The sequence below is a fragment of the Tribolium castaneum genome, chromosome 1, assembly GCF_031307605.1.
Source record: "Tribolium castaneum strain GA2 chromosome 1, icTriCast1.1, whole genome shotgun sequence".
Taxonomy (NCBI): Eukaryota; Metazoa; Arthropoda; class Insecta; order Coleoptera; family Tenebrionidae; genus Tribolium; species Tribolium castaneum.
Genome location: NC_087394.1, coordinates 29,628,416 through 29,652,302, shown reverse-complemented (window position 1 = coordinate 29,652,302; position 23,887 = coordinate 29,628,416). Strand labels below are relative to the sequence as shown.

Sequence of the window (23,887 nt, the reverse complement as noted above, 5' to 3'; positions counted from 1 at the left end):
AATAAATTATTTGAGTGTTTTATTTTATTTATAGTTACTGTATTTAAAATGTGTCACTCAAAATATCACTTTTCAATACCGCATTTAAAGATTTTAATTGCAATTAAGTTTTATGAAATTATTGGTTTTTTGAAATAAATAAATACGACACAGCAATAAAATACACCTACCTTCATATCGCTTCCACGTTGGCTACCGTTTGTAGCATTAAAAAAAATTAAAAACAACACCAATAAAAAATCTTTATTTGCATGAAAATTACAACAAGCGACATAATTTTACGGCTGTAAAAAACAGTCAACAATGTTATATTTAAGGATTGCTCTAATTGGTCAAATTAGTCAATAACTAATTTGTCCGGCAAGAACCACGTGGAGGTTTAGAGCATTCTTGCCAGGAAAAATGGATATAAGGATGAGGTAAACAATGATTATTTCAAATGAAGGGAATAAAGGAATTATTGGTTTGAGAAATGAAAAAATAGTACACAAAAATCAAAGCTTTTTCACTTGGCGTTAAATAAATGCTCTTACCTTTATACTGCATCTGCTACCATTTGTAGCAAAACCTAAAAAATAAATTAAAAACACAACCAACAAAAAAATTAATTTGTAGGAAAGTTACAACAAGCGACTTTAATAAATATTATACAGAATAAAGGATACACAATACGGTATAATATATGGCACACAAGCTATTAAATCAACACATCACAAGATAAAACGCAAAAAAATGCACCTACCTTCATATGGCTTCTGCGTTGGCTACTGTTTGTAGCAAGACATTTAAAAAATTAAAAACAACACCAATAAAAAATCTTTATTTGCATGAAAGTTACAACAAGCAACGTTTGTCAATATTAAACAAAATAAAAAATACACAATACGTTTCAATTTGTGGCAATTAAAATTCAAATCAAATTCAATACCTCAGTAAATAAATGCACTTACCTTCATATCGCTTCCACGTTGGCTACCGTTTGTAGCATTAAAAAAAATAATAATAAAAATGAAACCAAAAAAAAGTAATAATAAAAATGAAACCAAAAAAAATGTTTATTTGCATTAAATTTTCAGCAAGCCACTTTCATTCATTGAAATTAAAGGCAAAATTTCGTGGCAATAAATTATTTGAGTGGTTTATTTTATTTATAGTTACTGTATTTAAAATGTGTCACTCAAAATATCACTTTTCAATACCGCATTTAAAGATTTTAATTGCAATTAAGTTTTATGAAATTATTGGTTTTTTGAAATAAGTAAATACGACACAGCAATAAAATACACCTACCTTCATATCGCTTCCACGTTGGCTACCGTTTGTAGCATTAAAAAAAAATAATAATAAAAATGAAACCAAAAAAAATGTTTATTTGCATTAAATTTTTAGCAAGCCACTTTCATTCATTGAAATTAAAGGCAAAATTTCGTGGCAATAAATTATTTGAGTGGTTTATTTTATTTATAGTTACTGTATTTAAAATGTGTCACTCAAAATATCACTTTTCAATACCGCATTTAAAGATTTTAATTGCAATTAAGTTTTATGAAATTATTGATTTGTGAAATAAATAAATACGACACAGCAATAAAATACACCTACCTTCATATCGCTTCCACGTTGGCTACCGTTTGTAGCATTAAAAAAAATTAAAAACAACACCAATAAAAAATCTTTATTTGCATGAAAATTACAACAAGCGACATAATTTTACGGCTGTAAAAAACAGTCAACAATGTTATATTTAAGGATTGCTCTAATTGGTCAAATTAGTCAATAACTAATTTGTCCGGCAAGAACCACGTGGAGGTTTAGAGCATTCTTGCCAGGAAAAATGGATATAAGGATGAGGTAAACAATGATTATTTCAAATGAAGGGAATAAAGGAATTATTGGTTTGAGAAATGAAAAAATAGTACACAAAAATCAAAGCTTTTTCACTTGGCGTTAAATAAATGCTCTTACCTTTATACTGCATCTGCTACCATTTGTAGCAAAACCTAAAAAATAAATTAAAAACACAACCAACAAAAAAATTAATTTGTAGGAAAGTTACAACAAGCGACTTTAATAAATATTATACAGAATAAAGAATACACAATACGGTATAATATATGGCACACAAGCTATTAAATCAACACATCACAAGATAAAACGCAAAAAAATGCACCTACCTTCATATGGCTTCTGCGTTGGCTACTGTTTGTGGCAAGACATTTAAAAAATTAAAACAACACCAATAAAAATCTTTATTTGCATGAAAGTTACAACAAGCAACGTTTGTCAATATTAAACAAAATAAAAAATACACAATACGTTTCAATTTGTGGCAATTAAAATTCAAATCAAATTCAATACCTCAGTAAATAAATGCACTTACCTTCATATCGCTTCCACGTTGGCTACCGTTTGTAGCATTAAAAAAAATAGTAATAAAAATGAAACCAAAAAAAATGTTTATTTGCATTAAATTTTCAGCAAGCCACTTTCATTCATTGAAATTAAAGGCAAAATTTCGTGGCAATAAATTATTTGAGTGGTTTATTTTATTTATAGTTACTGTATTTAAAATGTGTCACTCAAAATATCACTTTTCAATACCGCATTTAAAGATTTTAATTGCAATTAAGTTTTATGAAATTATTGGTTTTTTGAAATAAATAAATACGACACAGCAATAAAATACACCTACCTTCATATCGCTTCCACGTTGGCTACCGTTTGTAGCATTAAAAAAAATAATAATAAAAATGAAACCAAAAAAAATGTTTATTTGCATTAAATTTTGAGCAAGCCACTTTCATTCATTGAAATTAAAGGCAAAATTTCGTGGCAATAAATTATTTGAGTGGTTTATTTTATTTATAGTTACTGTATTTAAAATGTGTCACTCAAAATATCACTTTTCAATACCGCATTTAAAGATTTTAATTTCAATTAAGTTTTATGAAATTATTGGTTTTTTGAAATAAATAAATACGACACAGCAATAAAATACACCTACCTTCATATCGCTTCCACGTTGGCTACCGTTTGTAGCATTAAAAAAAATAATAATAAAAATGAAACCAAAAAAAATGTTTATTTGCATTAAATTTTGAGCAAGCCACTTTCATTCATTGAAATTAAAGGCAAAATTTCGTGGCAATAAATTATTTGAGTGGTTTATTTTATTTATAGTTACTGTATTTAAAATGTGTCATTCAAAATATCACTTTTCAATACCGCATTTAAAGATTTTAATTGCAATTAAGTTTTATGAAATTATTGGTTTTTTGAAATAAATAAATACGACACAGCAATAAAATACACCTACCTTCATATCGCTTCCACGTTGGCTACCGTTTGTAGCATTAAAAAAAATAATAATAAAAATGAAACCAAAAAAAATGTTTATTTGCATTAAATTTTGAGCAAGCCACTTTCATTCATTGAAATTAAAGGCAAAATTTCGTGGCAATAAATTATTTGAGTGGTTTATTTTATTTATAGTTACTGTATTTAAAATGTGTCACTCAAAATATCACTTTTCAATACCGCATTTAAAGATTTTAATTGCAATTAAGTTTTATGAAATTATTGGTTTTTTGAAATAAGTAAATACGACACAGCAATAAAATACACCTACCTTCATATCGCTTCCACGTTGGCTACCGTTTGTAGCATTAAAAAAAATAATAATAAAAATGAAACCAAAAAAAATGTTTATTTGCATTAAATTTTGAGCAAGCCACTTTCATTCATTGAAATTAAAGGCAAAATTTCGTGGCAATAAATTACTTGAGTGGTTTATTTTATTTATAGTTACTGTATTTAAAATGTGTCACTCAAAATATCACTTTTCAATACCGCATTTAAAGATTTTAATTGCAGTTAAGTTTTATGAAATTATTGGTTTTTTGAAATAAATAAATACGACACAGCAATAACATACACCTACCTTCATATCGCTTCCACGTTGGCTACCGTTTGTAGCATTAAAAAAAATAATAATAAAAATGAAACCAAAAAAAATAATAATAAAAATGAAACCAAAAAAAATGTTTATTTGCATTAAATTTTGAGCAAGCCACTTTCATTCATTGAAATTAAAGGCAAAATTTCGTGGCAATAAATTATTTGAGTGGTTTATTTTATTTATAGTTACTGTATTTAAAATGTGTCACTCAAAATATCACTTTTCAATACCGCATTTAAAGATTTTAATTTCAATTAAGTTTTATGAAATTATTGGTTTGTGAAATAAATAAATACGACACAGCAATAAAATACACCTACCTTCATATCGCTTCCACGTTGGCTACCGTTTGTAGCATTAAAAAAAATAATAATAAAAATGAAACCAAAAAAAATGTTTATTTGCATTAAATTTTGAGCAAGCCACTTTCATTCATTGAAATTAAAGGCAAAATTTCGTGGCAATAAATTATTTGAGTGGTTTATTTTATTTATAGTTACTGTATTTAAAATGTGTCATTCAAAATATCACTTTTCAATACCGCATTTAAAGATTTTAATTGCAATTAAGTTTTATGAAATTATTGGTTTTTTGAAATAAATAAATACGACACAGCAATAAAATACACCTACCTTCATATCGCTTCCACGTTGGCTACCGTTTGTAGCATTAAAAAAAATAATAATAAAAATGAAACCAAAAAAAATGTTTATTTGCATTAAATTTTGAGCAAGCCACTTTCATTCATTGAAATTAAAGGCAAAATTTCGTGGCAATAAATTATTTGAGTGGTTTATTTTATTTATAGTTACTGTATTTAAAATGTGTCACTCAAAATATCACTTTTCAATACCGCATTTAAAGATTTTAATTGCAATTAAGTTTTATGAAATTATTGGTTTTTTGAAATAAGTAAATACGACACAGCAATAAAATACACCTACCTTCATATCGCTTCCACGTTGGCTACCGTTTGTAGCATTAAAAAAAATAATAATAAAAATGAAACCAAAAAAAATGTTTATTTGCATTAAATTTTGAGCAAGCCACTTTCATTCATTGAAATTAAAGGCAAAATTTCGTGGCAATAAATTACTTGAGTGGTTTATTTTATTTATAGTTACTGTATTTAAAATGTGTCACTCAAAATATCACTTTTCAATACCGCATTTAAAGATTTTAATTGCAGTTAAGTTTTATGAAATTATTGGTTTTTTGAAATAAATAAATACGACACAGCAATAACATACACCTACCTTCATATCGCTTCCACGTTGGCTACCGTTTGTAGCATTAAAAAAAATAATAATAAAAATGAAACCAAAAAAAATAATAATAAAAATGAAACCAAAAAAAATGTTTATTTGCATTAAATTTTGAGCAAGCCACTTTCATTCATTGAAATTAAAGGCAAAATTTCGTGGCAATAAATTATTTGAGTGGTTTATTTTATTTATAGTTACTGTATTTAAAATGTGTCACTCAAAATATCACTTTTCAATACCGCATTTAAAGATTTTAATTTCAATTAAGTTTTATGAAATTATTGGTTTTTTGAAATAAATAAATACGACACAGCAATAAAATACACCTACCTTCATATCGCTTCCACGTTGGCTACCGTTTGTAGCATTAAAAAAAATAATAATAAAAATGAAACCAAAAAAAATGTTTATTTGCATTAAATTTTGAGCAAGCCACTTTCATTCATTGAAATTAAAGGCAAAATTTCGTGGCAATAAATTATTTGAGTGGTTTATTTTATTTATAGTTACTGTATTTAAAATGTGTCATTCAAAATATCACTTTTCAATACCGCATTTAAAGATTTTAATTGCAATTAAGTTTTATGAAATTATTGGTTTTTTGAAATAAATAAATACGACACAGCAATAAAATACACCTACCTTCATATCGCTTCCACGTTGGCTACCGTTTGTAGCATTAAAAAAAATAATAATAAAAATGAAACCAAAAAAAATGTTTATTTGCATTAAATTTTGAGCAAGCCACTTTCATTCATTGAAATTAAAGGCAAAATTTCGTGGCAATAAATTATTTGAGTGGTTTATTTTATTTATAGTTACTGTATTTAAAATGTGTCACTCAAAATATCACTTTTCAATACCGCATTTAAAGATTTTAATTGCAATTAAGTTTTATGAAATTATTGGTTTTTTGAAATAAGTAAATACGACACAGCAATAAAATACACCTACCTTCATATCGCTTCCACGTTGGCTACCGTTTGTAGCATTAAAAAAAATAATAATAAAAATGAAACCAAAAAAAATGTTTATTTGCATTAAATTTTGAGCAAGCCACTTTCATTCATTGAAATTAAAGGCAAAATTTCGTGGCAATAAATTACTTGAGTGGTTTATTTTATTTATAGTTACTGTATTTAAAATGTGTCACTCAAAATATCACTTTTCAATACCGCATTTAAAGATTTTAATTGCAGTTAAGTTTTATGAAATTATTGGTTTTTTGAAATAAATAAATACGACACAGCAATAACATACACCTACCTTCATATCGCTTCCACGTTGGCTACCGTTTGTAGCATTAAAAAAAATAATAATAAAAATGAAACCAAAAAAAATAATAATAAAAATGAAACCAAAAAAAATGTTTATTTGCATTAAATTTTGAGCAAGCCACTTTCATTCATTGAAATTAAAGGCAAAATTTCGTGGCAATAAATTATTTGAGTGGTTTATTTTATTTATAGTTACTGTATTTAAAATGTGTCACTCAAAATATCACTTTTCAATACCGCATTTAAAGATTTTAATTTCAATTAAGTTTTATGAAATTATTGGTTTGTGAAATAAATAAATACGACACAGCAATAAAATACACCTACCTTCATATCGCTTCCACGTTGGCTACCGTTTGTAGCATTAAAAAAAATAATAATAAAAATGAAACCAAAAAAAATGTTTATTTGCATTAAATTTTGAGCAAGCCACTTTCATTCATTGAAATTAAAGGCAAAATTTCGTGGCAATAAATTATTTGAGTGGTTTATTTTATTTATAGTTACTGTATTTAAAATGTGTCATTCAAAATATCACTTTTCAATACCGCATTTAAAGATTTTAATTGCAATTAAGTTTTATGAAATTATTGGTTTTTTGAAATAAATAAATACGACACAGCAATAAAATACACCTACCTTCATATCGCTTCCACGTTGGCTACCGTTTGTAGCATTAAAAAAAATAATAATAAAAATGAAACCAAAAAAAATGTTTATTTGCATTAAATTTTGAGCAAGCCACTTTCATTCATTGAAATTAAAGGCAAAATTTCGTGGCAATAAATTATTTGAGTGGTTTATTTTATTTATAGTTACTGTATTTAAAATGTGTCACTCAAAATATCACTTTTCAATACCGCATTTAAAGATTTTAATTGCAATTAAGTTTTATGAAATTATTGGTTTTTTGAAATAAGTAAATACGACACAGCAATAAAATACACCTACCTTCATATCGCTTCCACGTTGGCTACCGTTTGTAGCATTAAAAAAAATAATAATAAAAATGAAACCAAAAAAAATGTTTATTTGCATTAAATTTTGAGCAAGCCACTTTCATTCATTGAAATTAAAGGCAAAATTTCGTGGCAATAAATTACTTGAGTGGTTTATTTTATTTATAGTTACTGTATTTAAAATGTGTCACTCAAAATATCACTTTTCAATACCGCATTTAAAGATTTTAATTGCAGTTAAGTTTTATGAAATTATTGGTTTTTTGAAATAAATAAATACGACACAGCAATAACATACACCTACCTTCATATCGCTTCCACGTTGGCTACCGTTTGTAGCATTAAAAAAAATAATAATAAAAATGAAACCAAAAAAAATAATAATAAAAATGAAACCAAAAAAAATGTTTATTTGCATTAAATTTTGAGCAAGCCACTTTCATTCATTGAAATTAAAGGCAAAATTTCGTGGCAATAAATTATTTGAGTGGTTTATTTTATTTATAGTTACTGTATTTAAAATGTGTCACTCAAAATATCACTTTTCAATACCGCATTTAAAGATTTTAATTTCAATTAAGTTTTATGAAATTATTGGTTTTTTGAAATAAATAAATACGACACAGCAATAACATACACCTACCTTCATATCGCTTCCACGTTGGCTACCGTTTGTAGCATTAAAAAAAATAATAATAAAAATGAAACCAAAAAAAATGTTTATTTGCATTAAATTTTCAGCAAGCCACTTTCATTCATTGAAATTAAAGGCAAAATTTCGTGGCAATAAATTATTTGAGTGGTTTATTTTATTTATAGTTACTGTATTTAAAATGTGTCACTCAAAATATCACTTTTCAATACCGCATTTAAAGATTTTAATTGCAATTAAGTTTTATGAAATTATTGGTTTTTTGAAATAAGTAAATACGACACAGCAATAAAATACACCTACCTTCATATCGCTTCCACGTTGGCTACCGTTTGTAGCATTAAAAAAAATAATAATAAAAATGAAACCAAAAAAAATAATAATAAAAATGAAACCAAAAAAAATGTTTATTTGCATTAAATTTTGAGCAAGCCACTTTCATTCATTGAAATTAAAGGTAAAATTTCGTGGCAATAAATTATTTGAGTGGTTTATTTTATTTATAGTTACTGTATTTAAAATGTGTCACTCAAAATATCACTTTTCAATACCGCATTTAAAGATTTTAATTGCAGTTAAGTTTTATGAAATTATTGGTTTTTTGAAATAAATAAATACGACACAGCAATAAAATACACCTACCTTCATATCGCTTCCACGTTGGCTACCGTTTGTAGCATTAAAAAAAATAATAATAAAAATGAAACCAAAAAAAATAATAATAAAAATGAAACCAAAAAAAATGTTTATTTGCATTAAATTTTCAGCAAGCCACTTTCATTCATTGAAATTAAAGGCAAAATTTCGTGGCAATAAATTATTTGAGTGGTTTATTTTATTTATAGTTACTGTATTTAAAATGTGTCATTCAAAATATCACTTTTCAATACCGCATTTAAAGATTTTAATTGCAATTAAGTTTTATGAAATTATTGGTTTTTTGAAATAAGTAAATACGACACAGCAATAAAATACACCTACCTTCATATCGCTTCCACGTTGGCTACCGTTTGTAGCATTAAAAAAAATAATAATAAAAATGAAACCAAAAAAAAATAATAATAAAAATGAAACCAAAAAAAATGTTTATTTGCATTAAATTTTGAGCAAGCCACTTTCATTCATTGAAATTAAAGGCAAAATTTCGTGGCAATAAATTATTTGAGTGGTTTATTTTATTTATAGTTACTGTATTTAAAATGTGTCACTCAAAATATCACTTTTCAATACCGCATTTAAAGATTTTAATTGCAATTAAGTTTTATGAAATTATTGGTTTTTTGAAATAAGTAAATACGACACAGCAATAAAATACACCTACCTTCATATCGCTTCCACGTTGGCTACCGTTTGTAGCATTAAAAAAAATAATAATAAAAATGAAACCAAAAAAAATAATAATAAAAATGAAACCAAAAAAAATGTTTATTTGCATTAAATTTTGAGCAAGCCACTTTCATTCATTGAAATTAAAGGCAAAATTTCGTGGCAATAAATTATTTGAGTGGTTTATTTTATTTATAGTTACTGTATTTAAAATGTGTCACTCAAAATATCACTTTTCAATACCGCATTTAAAGATTTTAATTTCAATTAAGTTTTATGAAATTATTGGTTTTTTGAAATAAATAAATACGACACAGCAATAACATACACCTACCTTCATATCGCTTCCACGTTGGCTACCGTTTGTAGCATTAAAAAAAATAATAATAAAAATGAAACCAAAAAAAATGTTTATTTGCATTAAATTTTCAGCAAGCCACTTTCATTCATTGAAATTAAAGGCAAAATTTCGTGGCAATAAATTATTTGAGTGGTTTATTTTATTTATAGTTACTGTATTTAAAATGTGTCACTCAAAATATCACTTTTCAATACCGCATTTAAAGATTTTAATTGCAATTAAGTTTTATGAAATTATTGGTTTTTTGAAATAAATAAATACGACACAGCAATAAAATACACCTACCTTCATATCGCTTCCACGTTGGCTACCGTTTGTAGCATTAAAAAAAATAATAATAAAAATGAAACCAAAAAAAAATAATAATAAAAATGAAACCAAAAAAAATGTTTATTTGCATTAAATTTTGAGCAAGCCACTTTCATTCATTGAAATTAAAGGCAAAATTTCGTGGCAATAAATTATTTGAGTGGTTTATTTTATTTATAGTTACTGTATTTAAAATGTGTCACTCAAAATATCACTTTTCAATACCGCATTTAAAGATTTTAATTGCAATTAAGTTTTATGAAATTATTGGTTTTTTGAAATAAGTAAATACGACACAGCAATAAAATACACCTACCTTCATATCGCTTCCACGTTGGCTACCGTTTGTAGCATTAAAAAAAATAATAATAAAAATGAAACCAAAAAAAATGTTTATTTGCATTAAATTTTGAGCAAGCCACTTTCATTCATTGAAATTAAAGGCAAAATTTCGTGGCAATAAATTACTTGAGTGGTTTATTTTATTTATAGTTACTGTATTTAAAATGTGTCACTCAAAATATCACTTTTCAATACCGCATTTAAAGATTTTAATTGCAGTTAAGTTTTATGAAATTATTGGTTTTTTGAAATAAATAAATACGACACAGCAATAACATACACCTACCTTCATATCGCTTCCACGTTGGCTACCGTTTGTAGCATTAAAAAAAATAATAATAAAAATGAAACCAAAAAAAATAATAATAAAAATGAAACCAAAAAAAATGTTTATTTGCATTAAATTTTGAGCAAGCCACTTTCATTCATTGAAATTAAAGGCAAAATTTCGTGGCAATAAATTATTTGAGTGGTTTATTTTATTTATAGTTACTGTATTTAAAATGTGTCACTCAAAATATCACTTTTCAATACCGCATTTAAAGATTTTAATTGCAATTAAGTTTTATGAAATTATTGGTTTGTGAAATAAATAAATACGACACAGCAATAAAATACACCTACCTTCATATCGCTTCCACGTTGGCTACTGTTTGTAGCATTAAAAAAAATAATAATAAAAATGAAACCAAAAAAAATGTTTATTTGCATTAAATTTTGAGCAAGCCACTTTCATTCATTGAAATTAAAGGCAAAATTTCGTGGCAATAAATTATTTGAGTGGTTTATTTTATTTATAGTTACTGTATTTAAAATGTGTCACTCAAAATATCACTTTTCAATACCGCATTTAAAGATTTTAATTTCAATTAAGTTTTATGAAATTATTGGTTTTTTGAAATAAATAAATACGACACAGCAATAACATACACCTACCTTCATATCGCTTCCACGTTGGCTACCGTTTGTAGCATTAAAAAAAATAATAATAAAAATGAAACCAAAAAAAATAATAATAAAAATGAAACCAAAAAAAATGTTTATTTGCATTAAATTTTGAGCAAGCCACTTTCATTCATTGAAATTAAAGGCAAAATTTCGTGGCAATAAATTATTTGAGTGGTTTATTTTATTTATAGTTACTGTATTTAAAATGTGTCACTCAAAATATCACTTTTCAATACCGCATTTAAAGATTTTAATTGCAATTAAGTTTTATGAAATTATTGGTTTGTGAAATAAATAAATACGACACAGCAATAAAATACACCTACCTTCATATCGCTTCCACGTTGGCTACTGTTTGTAGCATTAAAAAAAATAATAATAAAAATGAAACCAAAAAAAATGTTTATTTGCATTAAATTTTGAGCAAGCCACTTTCATTCATTGAAATTAAAGGCAAAATTTCGTGGCAATAAATTATTTGAGTGGTTTATTTTATTTATAGTTACTGTATTTAAAATGTGTCACTCAAAATATCACTTTTCAATACCGCATTTAAAGATTTTAATTTCAATTAAGTTTTATGAAATTATTGGTTTTTTGAAATAAATAAATACGACACAGCAATAACATACACCTACCTTCATATCGCTTCCACGTTGGCTACCGTTTGTAGCATTAAAAAAAATAATAATAAAAATGAAACCAAAAAAAATGTTTATTTGCATTAAATTTTCAGCAAGCCACTTTCATTCATTGAAATTAAAGGCAAAATTTCGTGGCAATAAATTATTTGAGTGGTTTATTTTATTTATAGTTACTGTATTTAAAATGTGTCACTCAAAATATCACTTTTCAATACCGCATTTAAAGATTTTAATTGCAATTAAGTTTTATGAAATTATTGGTTTTTTGAAATAAATAAATACGACACAGCAATAAAATACACCTACCTTCATATCGCTTCCACGTTGGCTACCGTTTGTAGCATTAAAAAAAATAATAATATAAATGAAACCAAAAAAAAATAATAATAAAAATGAAACCAAAAAAAATGTTTATTTGCATTAAATTTTCAGCAAGCCACTTTCATTCATTGAAATTAAAGGCAAAATTTCGTGGCAATAAATTATTTGAGTGGTTTATTTTATTTATAGTTACTGTATTTAAAATGTGTCACTCAAAATATCACTTTTCAATACCGCATTTAAAGATTTTAATTGCAATTAAGTTTTATGAAATTATTGGTTTTTTGAAATAAGTAAATACGACACAGCAATAAAATACACCTACCTTCATATCGCTTCCACGTTGGCTACCGTTTGTAGCATTAAAAAAAATAATAATAAAAATGAAACCAAAAAAAATAATAATAAAAATGAAACCAAAAAAAATGTTTATTTGCATTAAATTTTGAGCAAGCCACTTTCATTCATTGAAATTAAAGGTAAAATTTCGTGGCAATAAATTATTTGAGTGGTTTATTTTATTTATAGTTACTGTATTTAAAATGTGTCACTCAAAATATCACTTTTCAATACCGCATTTAAAGATTTTAATTGCAGTTAAGTTTTATGAAATTATTGGTTTTTTGAAATAAATAAATACGACACAGCAATAACATACACCTACCTTCATATCGCTTCCACGTTGGCTACCGTTTGTAGCATTAAAAAAAATAATAATAAAAATGAAACCAAAAAAAAATAATAATAAAAATGAAACCAAAAAAAATGTTTATTTGCATTAAATTTTGAGCAAGCCACTTTCATTCATTGAAATTAAAGGCAAAATTTCGTGGCAATAAATTATTTGAGTGGTTTATTTTATTTATAGTTACTGTATTTAAAATGTGTCATTCAAAATATCACTTTTCAATACCGCATTTAAAGATTTTAATTGCAATTAAGTTTTATGAAATTATTGGTTTTTTGAAATAAATAAATACGACACAGCAATAAAATACACCTACCTTCATATCGCTTCCACGTTGGCTACCGTTTGTAGCATTAAAAAAATAATAATAAAAATGAAACCAAAAAAAAATAATAATAAAAATGAAACCAAAAAAAATGTTTATTTGCATTAAATTTTGAGCAAGCCACTTTCATTCATTGAAATTAAAGGCAAAATTTCGTGGCAATAAATTATTTGAGTGGTTTATTTTATTTATAGTTACTGTATTTAAAATGTGTCACTCAAAATATCACTTTTCAATACCGCATTTAAAGATTTTAATTGCAATTAAGTTTTATGAAATTATTGGTTTTTTGAAATAAGTAAATACGACACAGCAATAAAATACACCTACCTTCATATCGCTTCCACGTTGGCTACCGTTTGTAGCATTAAAAAAAATAATAATAAAAATGAAACCAAAAAAAATAATAATAAAAATGAAACCAAAAAAAATGTTTATTTGCATTAAATTTTGAGCAAGCCACTTTCATTCATTGAAATTAAAGGTAAAATTTCGTGGCAATAAATTATTTGAGTGGTTTATTTTATTTATAGTTACTGTATTTAAAATGTGTCACTCAAAATATCACTTTTCAATACCGCATTTAAAGATTTTAATTGCAGTTAAGTTTTATGAAATTATTGGTTTTTTGAAATAAATAAATACGACACAGCAATAACATACACCTACCTTCATATCGCTTCCACGTTGGCTACCGTTTGTAGCATTAAAAAAAATAATAATAAAAATGAAACCAAAAAAAAATAATAATAAAAATGAAACCAAAAAAAATGTTTATTTGCATTAAATTTTGAGCAAGCCACTTTCATTCATTGAAATTAAAGGCAAAATTTCGTGGCAATAAATTATTTGAGTGGTTTATTTTATTTATAGTTACTGTATTTAAAATGTGTCATTCAAAATATCACTTTTCAATACCGCATTTAAAGATTTTAATTGCAATTAAGTTTTATGAAATTATTGGTTTTTTGAAATAAATAAATACGACACAGCAATAAAATACACCTACCTTCATATCGCTTCCACGTTGGCTACCGTTTGTAGCATTAAAAAAAATAATAATAAAAATGAAACCAAAAAAAATGTTTATTTGCATTAAATTTTCAGCAAGCCACTTTCATTCATTGAAATTAAAGGCAAAATTTCGTGGCAATAAATTATTTGAGTGGTTTATTTTATTTATAGTTACTGTATTTAAAATGTGTCATTCAAAATATCACTTTTCAATACCGCATTTAAAGATTTTAATTGCAATTAAGTTTTATGAAATTATTGGTTTTTTGAAATAAATAAATACGACACAGCAATAAAATACACCTACCTTCATATCGCTTCCACGTTGGCTACCGTTTGTAGCATTAAAAAAAATAATAATAAAAATGAAACCAAAAAAAATGTTTATTTGCATTAAATTTTCAGCAAGCCACTTTCATTCATTGAAATTAAAGGCAAAATTTCGTGGCAATAAATTATTTGAGTGGTTTATTTTATTTATAGTTACTGTATTTAAAATGTGTCACTCAAAATATCACTTTTCAATACCGCATTTAAAGATTTTAATTGCAATTAAGTTTTATGAAATTATTGGTTTTTTGAAATAAATAAATACGACACAGCAATAAAATACACCTACCTTCATATCGCTTCCACGTTGGCTACCGTTTGTAGCATTAAAAAAAATAATAATAAAAATGAAACCAAAAAAAATGTTTATTTGCATTAAATTTTGAGCAAGCCACTTTCATTCATTGAAATTAAAGGCAAAATTTCGTGGCAATAAATTATTTGAGTGGTTTATTTTATTTATAGTTACTGTATTTAAAATGTGTCACTCAAAATATCACTTTTCAATACCGCATTTAAAGATTTTAATTGCAATTAAGTTTTATGAAATTATTGGTTTTTTGAAATAAATAAATACGACACAGCAATAAAATACACCTACCTTCATATCGCTTCCACGTTGGCTACCGTTTGTAGCATTAAAAAAAATAATAATATAAATGAAACCAAAAAAAAATAATAATAAAAATGAAACCAAAAAAAATGTTTATTTGCATTAAATTTTCAGCAAGCCACTTTCATTCATTGAAATTAAAGGCAAAATTTCGTGGCAATAAATTATTTGAGTGGTTTATTTTATTTATAGTTACTGTATTTAAAATGTGTCACTCAAAATATCACTTTTCAATACCGCATTTAAAGATTTTAATTGCAATTAAGTTTTATGAAATTATTGGTTTTTTGAAATAAATAAATACGACACAGCAATAAAATACACCTACCTTCATATCGCTTCCACGTTGGCTACCGTTTGTAGCATTAAAAAAAATAATAATATAAATGAAACCAAAAAAAAATAATAATAAAAATGAAACCAAAAAAAATGTTTATTTGCATTAAATTTTCAGCAAGCCACTTTCATTCATTGAAATTAAAGGCAAAATTTCGTGGCAATAAATTATTTGAGTGGTTTATTTTATTTTTTCTACAGCCGTCAAAAAATCGTGACATTTATGCATGGTTACCTATGCGCGAAGTTTGACGTTTTTTCACTGTGAAAAAATATTATTTTTTCACGGTTTCACAGTGAAAAAATAATATTTTTTAACTGTGCAGGCAACTCGATTTTTCAGATCATTTTGTTCCAACTTATTTCTGTTACAATTTTAGTAACACGAAAAGACATCAACAGCAACCGAAATGAAGAGACGGATCGATAATGAGAGGTAGTTTTAAAGGTTTTATAATTATACAGAACAATATTACAAAACAATAATAATAGATATTTACTTTGACATATGAAAATTAAATGTGCATGACGAAAACGTGCCCCCGTTTATCCCCAGAGGCCTGAGTGAAGACGCTTGTAAATGAAAGTTATTTTCGCCATTAAAAGAAGCCGATGTAGAAGGTTGAGTGATTTTGTTTTCTTCTGTGGAGGAAGAAGGTTGAATTTTATTGGCAATTTCAATTTTATTATTCAAAGAGTCCTCGATGTAACTTTCTGCCACTGTGCTGCTTCTCCAGCCCCCATGACGTTTAATTGAAATTAGATCACCTCCAGCATTCGCCAAAAGAGTGGCAGAGCTTCTTCTGAAGCAGTGACCAGTATATTTTTTAGGTTCGTCTTTGTTAAGCCACTTTGCAATCAAACTTGGTATCTCTCCGATTTTGTTAATTCCAACATTTTGATTCACACATTTTCCGTTGGTATACTTTAAAAATAAACGGTCACTAGTCGCCCGTGGAGGCCGCAAAGCTCTATATTTTCTGACAATTTCTATATTTTCTAAATTTGAAACAGTAAATATTCGTTCGCAGTGGGTTTTTGTATCAGGCACCTTCACAATTAAGACAGACTGTTTATCTTCTATGTCAGTTAGCTTCATTTTAACTAATTCTTCACGTCGAAGGGCTCCCGATATACCCAAAATTAGCACAGTCTATAAATAAAACGAGTTGTTTTGATTTGTATTACACTAATATGATAAGTTTACCTTCATCAGTAAATATATCTTGTCATCTGCTTCATTAATAAACTTGCTAATGTCTTCTTTGTCTAAAATTTGCGACTTCTTGCTTCTGTAACCTACGCTTTTGCTTTTCAGGTAGGGCACTAACTTCGGAAACTTACGTGTATCGATATTCTCTTTAACGTTTAAGGTGGCTTTCAACATCGCATAAAGGGCCCAGAGTGTTGGTGGCTTTAAGGTGGTAGACTTTTCTTCCAAATACGCCAACAAAACATTTTCCGTTACTTGATCAATCTTTTTCATAGAACACCACTGCCGAAACTGAAGATACGTTTTTTCGTACTGCGGTCTTGATTTAGCAGGCAAAAGATTCGACACTGCCGCGCTTGCAATTGCATCTATTTCGTTTTCGCTGCTAAAATCCATCACACTTCTTCAACAAAAATACCTATTGTGACAAATTTTTCGCAACTATCACTTTTATTTATCATCGTAACCATGCAAGCAACTCGATTTATCAGACCATTTTGTTCCAACTAATTTCTGTTACTTTTTTCTTCATCTGGAGGCTGTAGAAAAAACGTTGTTTGTATTTCGTGGCGAAATTCATGTTTTAATGGCGCCTTCGAATGTCTTTTAGGTCTCGACCTGGCGGTCTCGACTAAAATAACATTCTCAGGCGCCATTAAAAAAACACTCATTTCGCGCACTTAATACAAAAATTACTATATAGTTACTGTATTTAAAATGTGTCACTCAAAATATCACTTTTCAATACCGCATTTAAAGATTTTAATTGCAATTAAGTTTTATGAAATTATTGGTTTTTTGAAATAAGTAAATACGACACAGCAATAAAATACACCTACCTTCATATCGCTTCCACGTTGGCTACCGTTTGTAGCATTAAAAAAAATAATAATAAAAATGAAACCAAAAAAAATAATAATAAAAATGAAACCAAAAAAAATGTTTATTTGCATTAAATTTTGAGCAAGCCACTTTCATTCATTGAAATTAAAGGTAAAATTTCGTGGCAATAAATTATTTGAGTGGTTTATTTTATTTATAGTTACTGTATTTAAAATGTGTCACTCAAAATATCACTTTTCAATACCGCATTTAAAGATTTTAATTGCAATTAAGTTTTATGAAATTATTGGTTTTTTGAAATAAGTAAATACGACACAGCAATAAAATACACCTACCTTCATATCGCTTCCACGTTGGCTACCGTTTGTAGCATTAAAAAAAATAATAATAAAAATGAAACCAAAAAAAAATAATAATAAAAATGAAACCAAAAAAAATGTTTATTTGCATTAAATTTTGAGCAAGCCACTTTCATTCATTGAAATTAAAGGTAAAATTTCGTGGCAATAAATTATTTGAGTGGTTTATTTTATTTATAGTTACTGTATTTAAAATGTGTCACTCAAAATATCACTTTTCAATACCGCATTTAAAGATTTTAATTGCAGTTAAGTTTTATGAAATTATTGGTTTTTTGAAATAAATAAATACGACACAGCAATAACATACACCTACCTTCATATCGCTTCCACGTTGGCTACCGTTTGTAGCATTAAAAAAAATAATAATAAAAATGAAACCAAAAAAAATAATAATAAAAATGAAACCAAAAAAAATGTTTATTTGCATTAAATTTTCAGCAAGCCACTTTCATTCATTGAAATTAAAGGCAAAATTTTGTGGCAATAAATTATTTGAGTGGTTTATTTTATTTATAGTTACTGTATTTAAAATGTGTCACTCAAAATATCACTTTTCAATACCGCATTTAAAGATTTTAATTGCAATTAAGTTTTATGAAATTATTGGTTTGTGAAATAAATAAATACGACACAGCAATAAAATACACCTACCTTCATATCGCTTCCACGTTGGCTACCGTTTGTAGCATTAAAAAAAATAATAATAAAAATGAAACCAAAAAAAATGTTTATTTGCATTAAATTTTGAGCAAGCCACTTTCATTCATTGAAATTAAAGGCAAAATTTCGTGGCAATAAATTATTTGAGTGGTTTATTTTATTTATAGTTACTGTATTTAAAATGTGTCACTCAAAATATCACTTTTCAATACCGCATTTAAAGATTTTAATTGCAATTAAGTTTTATGAAATTATTGGTTTGTGAAATAAATAAATACGACACAGCAATAAAATACACCTACCTTCATATCGCTTCCACGTTGGCTACCGTTTGTAGCATTAAAAAAAATAATAATAAAAATGAAACCAAAAAAAATAATAATAAAAATGAAACCAAAAAAAATGTTTATTTGCATTAAATTTTCAGCAAGCCACTTTCATTCATTGAAATTAAAGGCAAAATTTTGTGGCAATAAATTATTTGAGTGGTTTATTTTATTTATAGTTACTGTATTTAAAATGTGTCACTCAAAATATCACTTTTCAATACCGCATTTAAAGATTTTAATTGCAATTAAGTTTTATGAAATTATTGGTTTTTTGAAATAAGTAAATACGACACAGCAATAAAATACACCTACCTTCATATCGCTTCCACGTTGGCTACCGTTTGTAGCATTAAAAAAAATAATAATAAAAATGAAACCAAAAAAAAATAATAATAAAAATGAAACCAAAAAAAATGTTTATTTGCATTAAATTTTGAGCAAGCCACTTTCATTCATTGAAATTAAAGGCAAAATTTCGTGGCAATAAATTATTTGAGTGGTTTATTTTATTTATAGTTACTGTATTTAAAATGTGTCACTCAAAATATCACTTTTCAATACCGCATTTAAAGATTTTAATTGCATTTAAGTTTTATGAAATTATTGGTTTTTTGAAATAAATAAATACGACACAGCAATAAAATACACCTACCTTCATATCGCTTCCACGTTGGCTACCGTTTGTAGCATTAAAAAAAATAATAATAAAAATGAAACCAAAAAAAATGTTTATTTGCATTAAATTTTCAGCAAGCCACTTTCATTCATTGAAATTAAAGGCAAAATTTCGTGGCAATAAATTATTTGAGTGGTTTATTTTATTTATAGTTACTGTATTTAAAATGTGTCACTCAAAATATCACTTTTCAATACCGCATTTAAAGATTTTAATTGCATTTAAGTTTTATGAAATTATTGGTTTTTTGAAATAAATAAATACGACACAGCAATAAAATACACCTACCTTCATATCGCTTCCACGTTGGCTACCGTTTGTAGCATTAAAAAAAATAATAATAAAAATGAAACCAAAAAAAATGTTTATTTGCATTAAATTTTCAGCAAGCCACTTTCATTCATTGAAATTAAAGGCAAAATTTCGTGGCAATAAATTATTTGAGTGGTTTATTTTATTTATAGTTACTGTATTTAAAATGTGTCATTCAAAATATCACTTTTCAATACCGCATTTAAAGATTTTAATTGCATTTAAGTTTTATGAAATTATTGGTTTTTTGAAATAAATAAATACGACACAGCAATAAAATACACCTACCTTCATATCGCTTCCACGTTGGCTACCGTTTGTAGCATTAAAAAAAATAATAATAAAAATGAAACCAAAAAAAATAATAATAAAAATGAAACCAAAAAAAATGTTTATTTGCATTAAATTTTGAGCAAGCCACTTTCATTCATTGAAATTAAAGGCAAAATTTCGTGGCAATAAATTATTTGAGTGGTTTATTTTATTTATAGTTACTGTATTTAAAATGTGTCACTCAAAATATCACTTTTCAATACCGCATTTAAAGATTTTAATTTCAATTAAGTTTTATGAAATTATTGGTTTTTTGAAATAAATAAATACGACACAGCAATAAAATACACCTACCTTCATATCGCTTCCACGTTGGCTACCGTTTGTAGCATTAAAAAAAATAATAATAAAAATGAAACCAAAAAAAATGTTTATTTGCATTAAATTTTCAGCAAGCCACTTTCATTCATTGAAATTAAAGGCAAAATTTCGTGGCAATAAATTATTTGAGTGGTTTATTTTATTTATAGTTACTGTATTTAAAATGTGTCATTCAAAATATCACTTTTCAATACCGCATTTAAAGATTTTAATTGCAATTAAGTTTTATGAAATTATTGGTTTTTTGAAATAAATAAATACGACACAGCAATAAAATACACCTACCTTCATATCGCTTCCACGTTGGCTACCGTTTGTAGCATTAAAAAAAATAATAATAAAAATGAAACCAAAAAAAAATAATAATAAAAATGAAACCAAAAAAAATGTTTATTTGCATTAAATTTTGAGCAAGCCACTTTCATTCATTGAAATTAAAGGCAAAATTTCGTGGCAATAAATTATTTGAGTGGTTTATTTTATTTATAGTTACTGTATTTAAAATGTGTCATTCAAAATATCACTTTTCAATACCGCATTTAAAGATTTTAATTGCAATTAAGTTTTATGAAATTATTGGTTTTTTGAAATAAATAAATACGACACAGCAATAAAATACACCTACCTTCATATCGCTTCCACGTTGGCTACCGTTTGTAGCATTAAAAAAAATAATAATAAAAATGAAACCAAAAAAAATGTTTATTTGCATTAAATTTTCAGCAAGCCACTTTCATTCATTGAAATTAAAGGCAAAATTTCGTGGCAATAAATTATTTGAGTGGTTTATTTTATTTATAGTTACTGTATTTAAAATGTGTCATTCAAAATATCACTTTTCAATACCGCATTTAAAGATTTTAATTGCATTTAAGTTTTATGAAATTATTGGTTTTTTGAAATAAATAAATACGACACAGCAATAAAATACACCTACCTTCATATCGCTTCCACGTTGGCTACCGTTTGTAGCATTAAAAAAAATAATAATAAAAATGAAACCAAAAAAAATGTTTATTTGCATTAAATTTTGAGCAAGCCACTTTCATTCATTGAAATTAAAGGCAAAATTTCGTGGCAATAAATTATTTGAGTGGTTTATTTTATTTATAGTTACTGTATTTAAAATGTGTCATTCAAAATATCACTTTTCAATACCGCATTTAAAGATTTTAATTGCATTTAAGTTTTATGAAATTATTGGTTTGTGAAATAAATAAATACGACACAGCAATAAAATACACCTACCTTCATATCGCTTCCACGTTGGCTACCGTTTGTAGCATTAAAAAAAATAATAATAAAAATGAAACCAAAAAAAATGTTTATTTGCATTAAATTTTCAGCAAGCCACTTTCATTCATTGAAATTAAAGGCAAAATTTCGTGGCAATAAATTATTTGAGTGGTTTATTTTATTTATAGTTACTGTATTTAAAATGTGTCATTCAAAATATCACTTTTCAATACCGCATTTAAAGATTTTAATTGCAATTAAGTTTTATGAAATTATTGGTTTTTTGAAATAAATAAATACGACACAGCAATAAAATACACCTACCTTCATATCGCTTCCACGTTGGCTACCGTTTGTAGCATTAAAAAAAATAATAATAAAAATGAAACCAAAAAAAATGTTTATTTGCATTAAATTTTCAGCAAGCCACTTTCATTCATTGAAATTAAAGGCAAAATTTCGTGGCAATAAATTATTTGAGTGGTTTATTTTATTTATAGTTACTGTATTTAAAATGTGTCATTCAAAATATCACTTTTCAATACCGCATTTAAAGATTTTAATTGCATTTAAGTTTTATGAAATTATTGGTTTTTTGAAATAAATAAATACGACACAGCAATAAAATACACCTACCTTCATATCGCTTCCACGTTGGCTACCGTTTGTAGCATTAAAAAAAATAATAATAAAAATGAAACCAAAAAAAATGTTTATTTGCATTAAATTTTCAGCAAGCCACTTTCATTCATTGAAATTAAAGGCAAAATTTCGTGGCAATAAATTATTTGAGTGGTTTATTTTATTTATAGTTACTGTATTTAAAATGTGTCATTCAAAATATCACTTTTCAATACCGCATTTAAAGATTTTAATTGCAATTAAGTTTTATGAAATTATTGGTTTTTTGAAATAAATAAATACGACACAGCAATAAAATACACCTACCTTCATATCGCTTCCACGTTGGCTACCGTTTGTAGCATTAAAAAAAATAATAATAAAAATGAAACCAAAAAAAATGTTTATTTGCATTAAATTTTGAGCAAGCCACTTTCATTCATTGAAATTAAAGGCAAAATTATTACGTGGCAATTAATTATTTGAGTGTTTGATTATAATTTTATTTACTGTATTTAAAATGTGTCACTCAAACGCGATCACTAGTCACCGAATTGAAAATTTATTTAAACCGGAAAATTTAGATTTGCTTGAGCACACGTCCGTTCGCGACAACGGCAAGTAACAAACTGAATAAATTGAAGGAAACCGCACAATACACAATAATTTAAATAAACCGACCCGACTCACCTCGCCTCGCCTCCTGCTTCCCGCTCACGATCTAACCCGTGCCATTGCTCGCTGTCGACTGAAGCGCTCTTGCCGCCTGCGCCGCACACCTAACCTCGGGACACGTCACGGATGTGACGTCACTTAAGTCTAAAACAAGTCATTACCAGAAATATTCACTGGAAAAATTCGTCAAATTTAGAAACATTCATACACAGAATTATTTAAAATAGAACAGCATTGATCTAAAAAAATTAATTATGACAAATGTATTTGCCTATAAACGTCTAAAATTATAAAAGTTTCGCATGCAGTCAATGGAAAAATAAAAATGCATGTTTTTATTTAAACAGAAACTGGCAATGTGAAATTTTGGTGCGAAAATTAGTGGTATCGCAATGCGTATAGCCACATTGTTTGTTTGTTTCGTTTTGTTGAAAATTCGGTAGGTTCCAAAAGTAGGGTTATGTTGTCACCCGAAAATGACAAAATTTACACTTTTATGAATTTTGTCTCCATCTCTGCCCTTTCAGAGCGTTATGATAGGATATTTAGGGTCGAAATCTCTACCTTTATTATGTGCTATTGCCAGATAAGGACAAAAGTTCAGAAAGTAGGGTTAGGGTGTATTATGCTCTCTTCTG

General features: G+C 26.4%; 2 protein-coding genes across 6 annotated transcripts in view; one reads left to right on the top strand and one right to left on the bottom strand.

Annotated features, from left to right (window-relative positions):
- The window catches only part of LOC107397532 (putative inositol monophosphatase 3), a 29,009-nt gene that overhangs the window by 2,905 nt on the left and 2,217 nt on the right, over positions 1–23,887 (top strand). The gene's annotated exons all lie outside the window — the stretch shown is intronic.
- LOC135267924 (uncharacterized) lies at positions 15,849–23,308 on the bottom strand. 4 transcript variants are annotated; one of them, XR_010336327.1, is made up of 3 exons: positions 17,013–23,308; positions 16,876–16,960; positions 15,849–16,821 (listed from the first exon to the last, which is right to left on the bottom strand). XR_010336327.1 is itself a non-coding variant. In XM_064359861.1 (3 exons), the coding sequence occupies exons 1-3, from the start codon at positions 17,275–17,277 to the stop codon at positions 16,165–16,167; spliced, it is 1,014 nt and encodes a 337-aa protein (XP_064215931.1). In that variant the 5' UTR covers positions 17,278–20,279; the 3' UTR covers positions 15,849–16,164. The 4 variants fall into 4 exon arrangements, 2 of the variants coding, with proteins under 2 accessions (XP_064215931.1, XP_064215927.1); XM_064359861.1 differs by having other exon boundaries at positions 16,876–16,967; positions 17,013–20,279; XR_010336326.1 differs by having other exon boundaries at positions 15,849–16,960.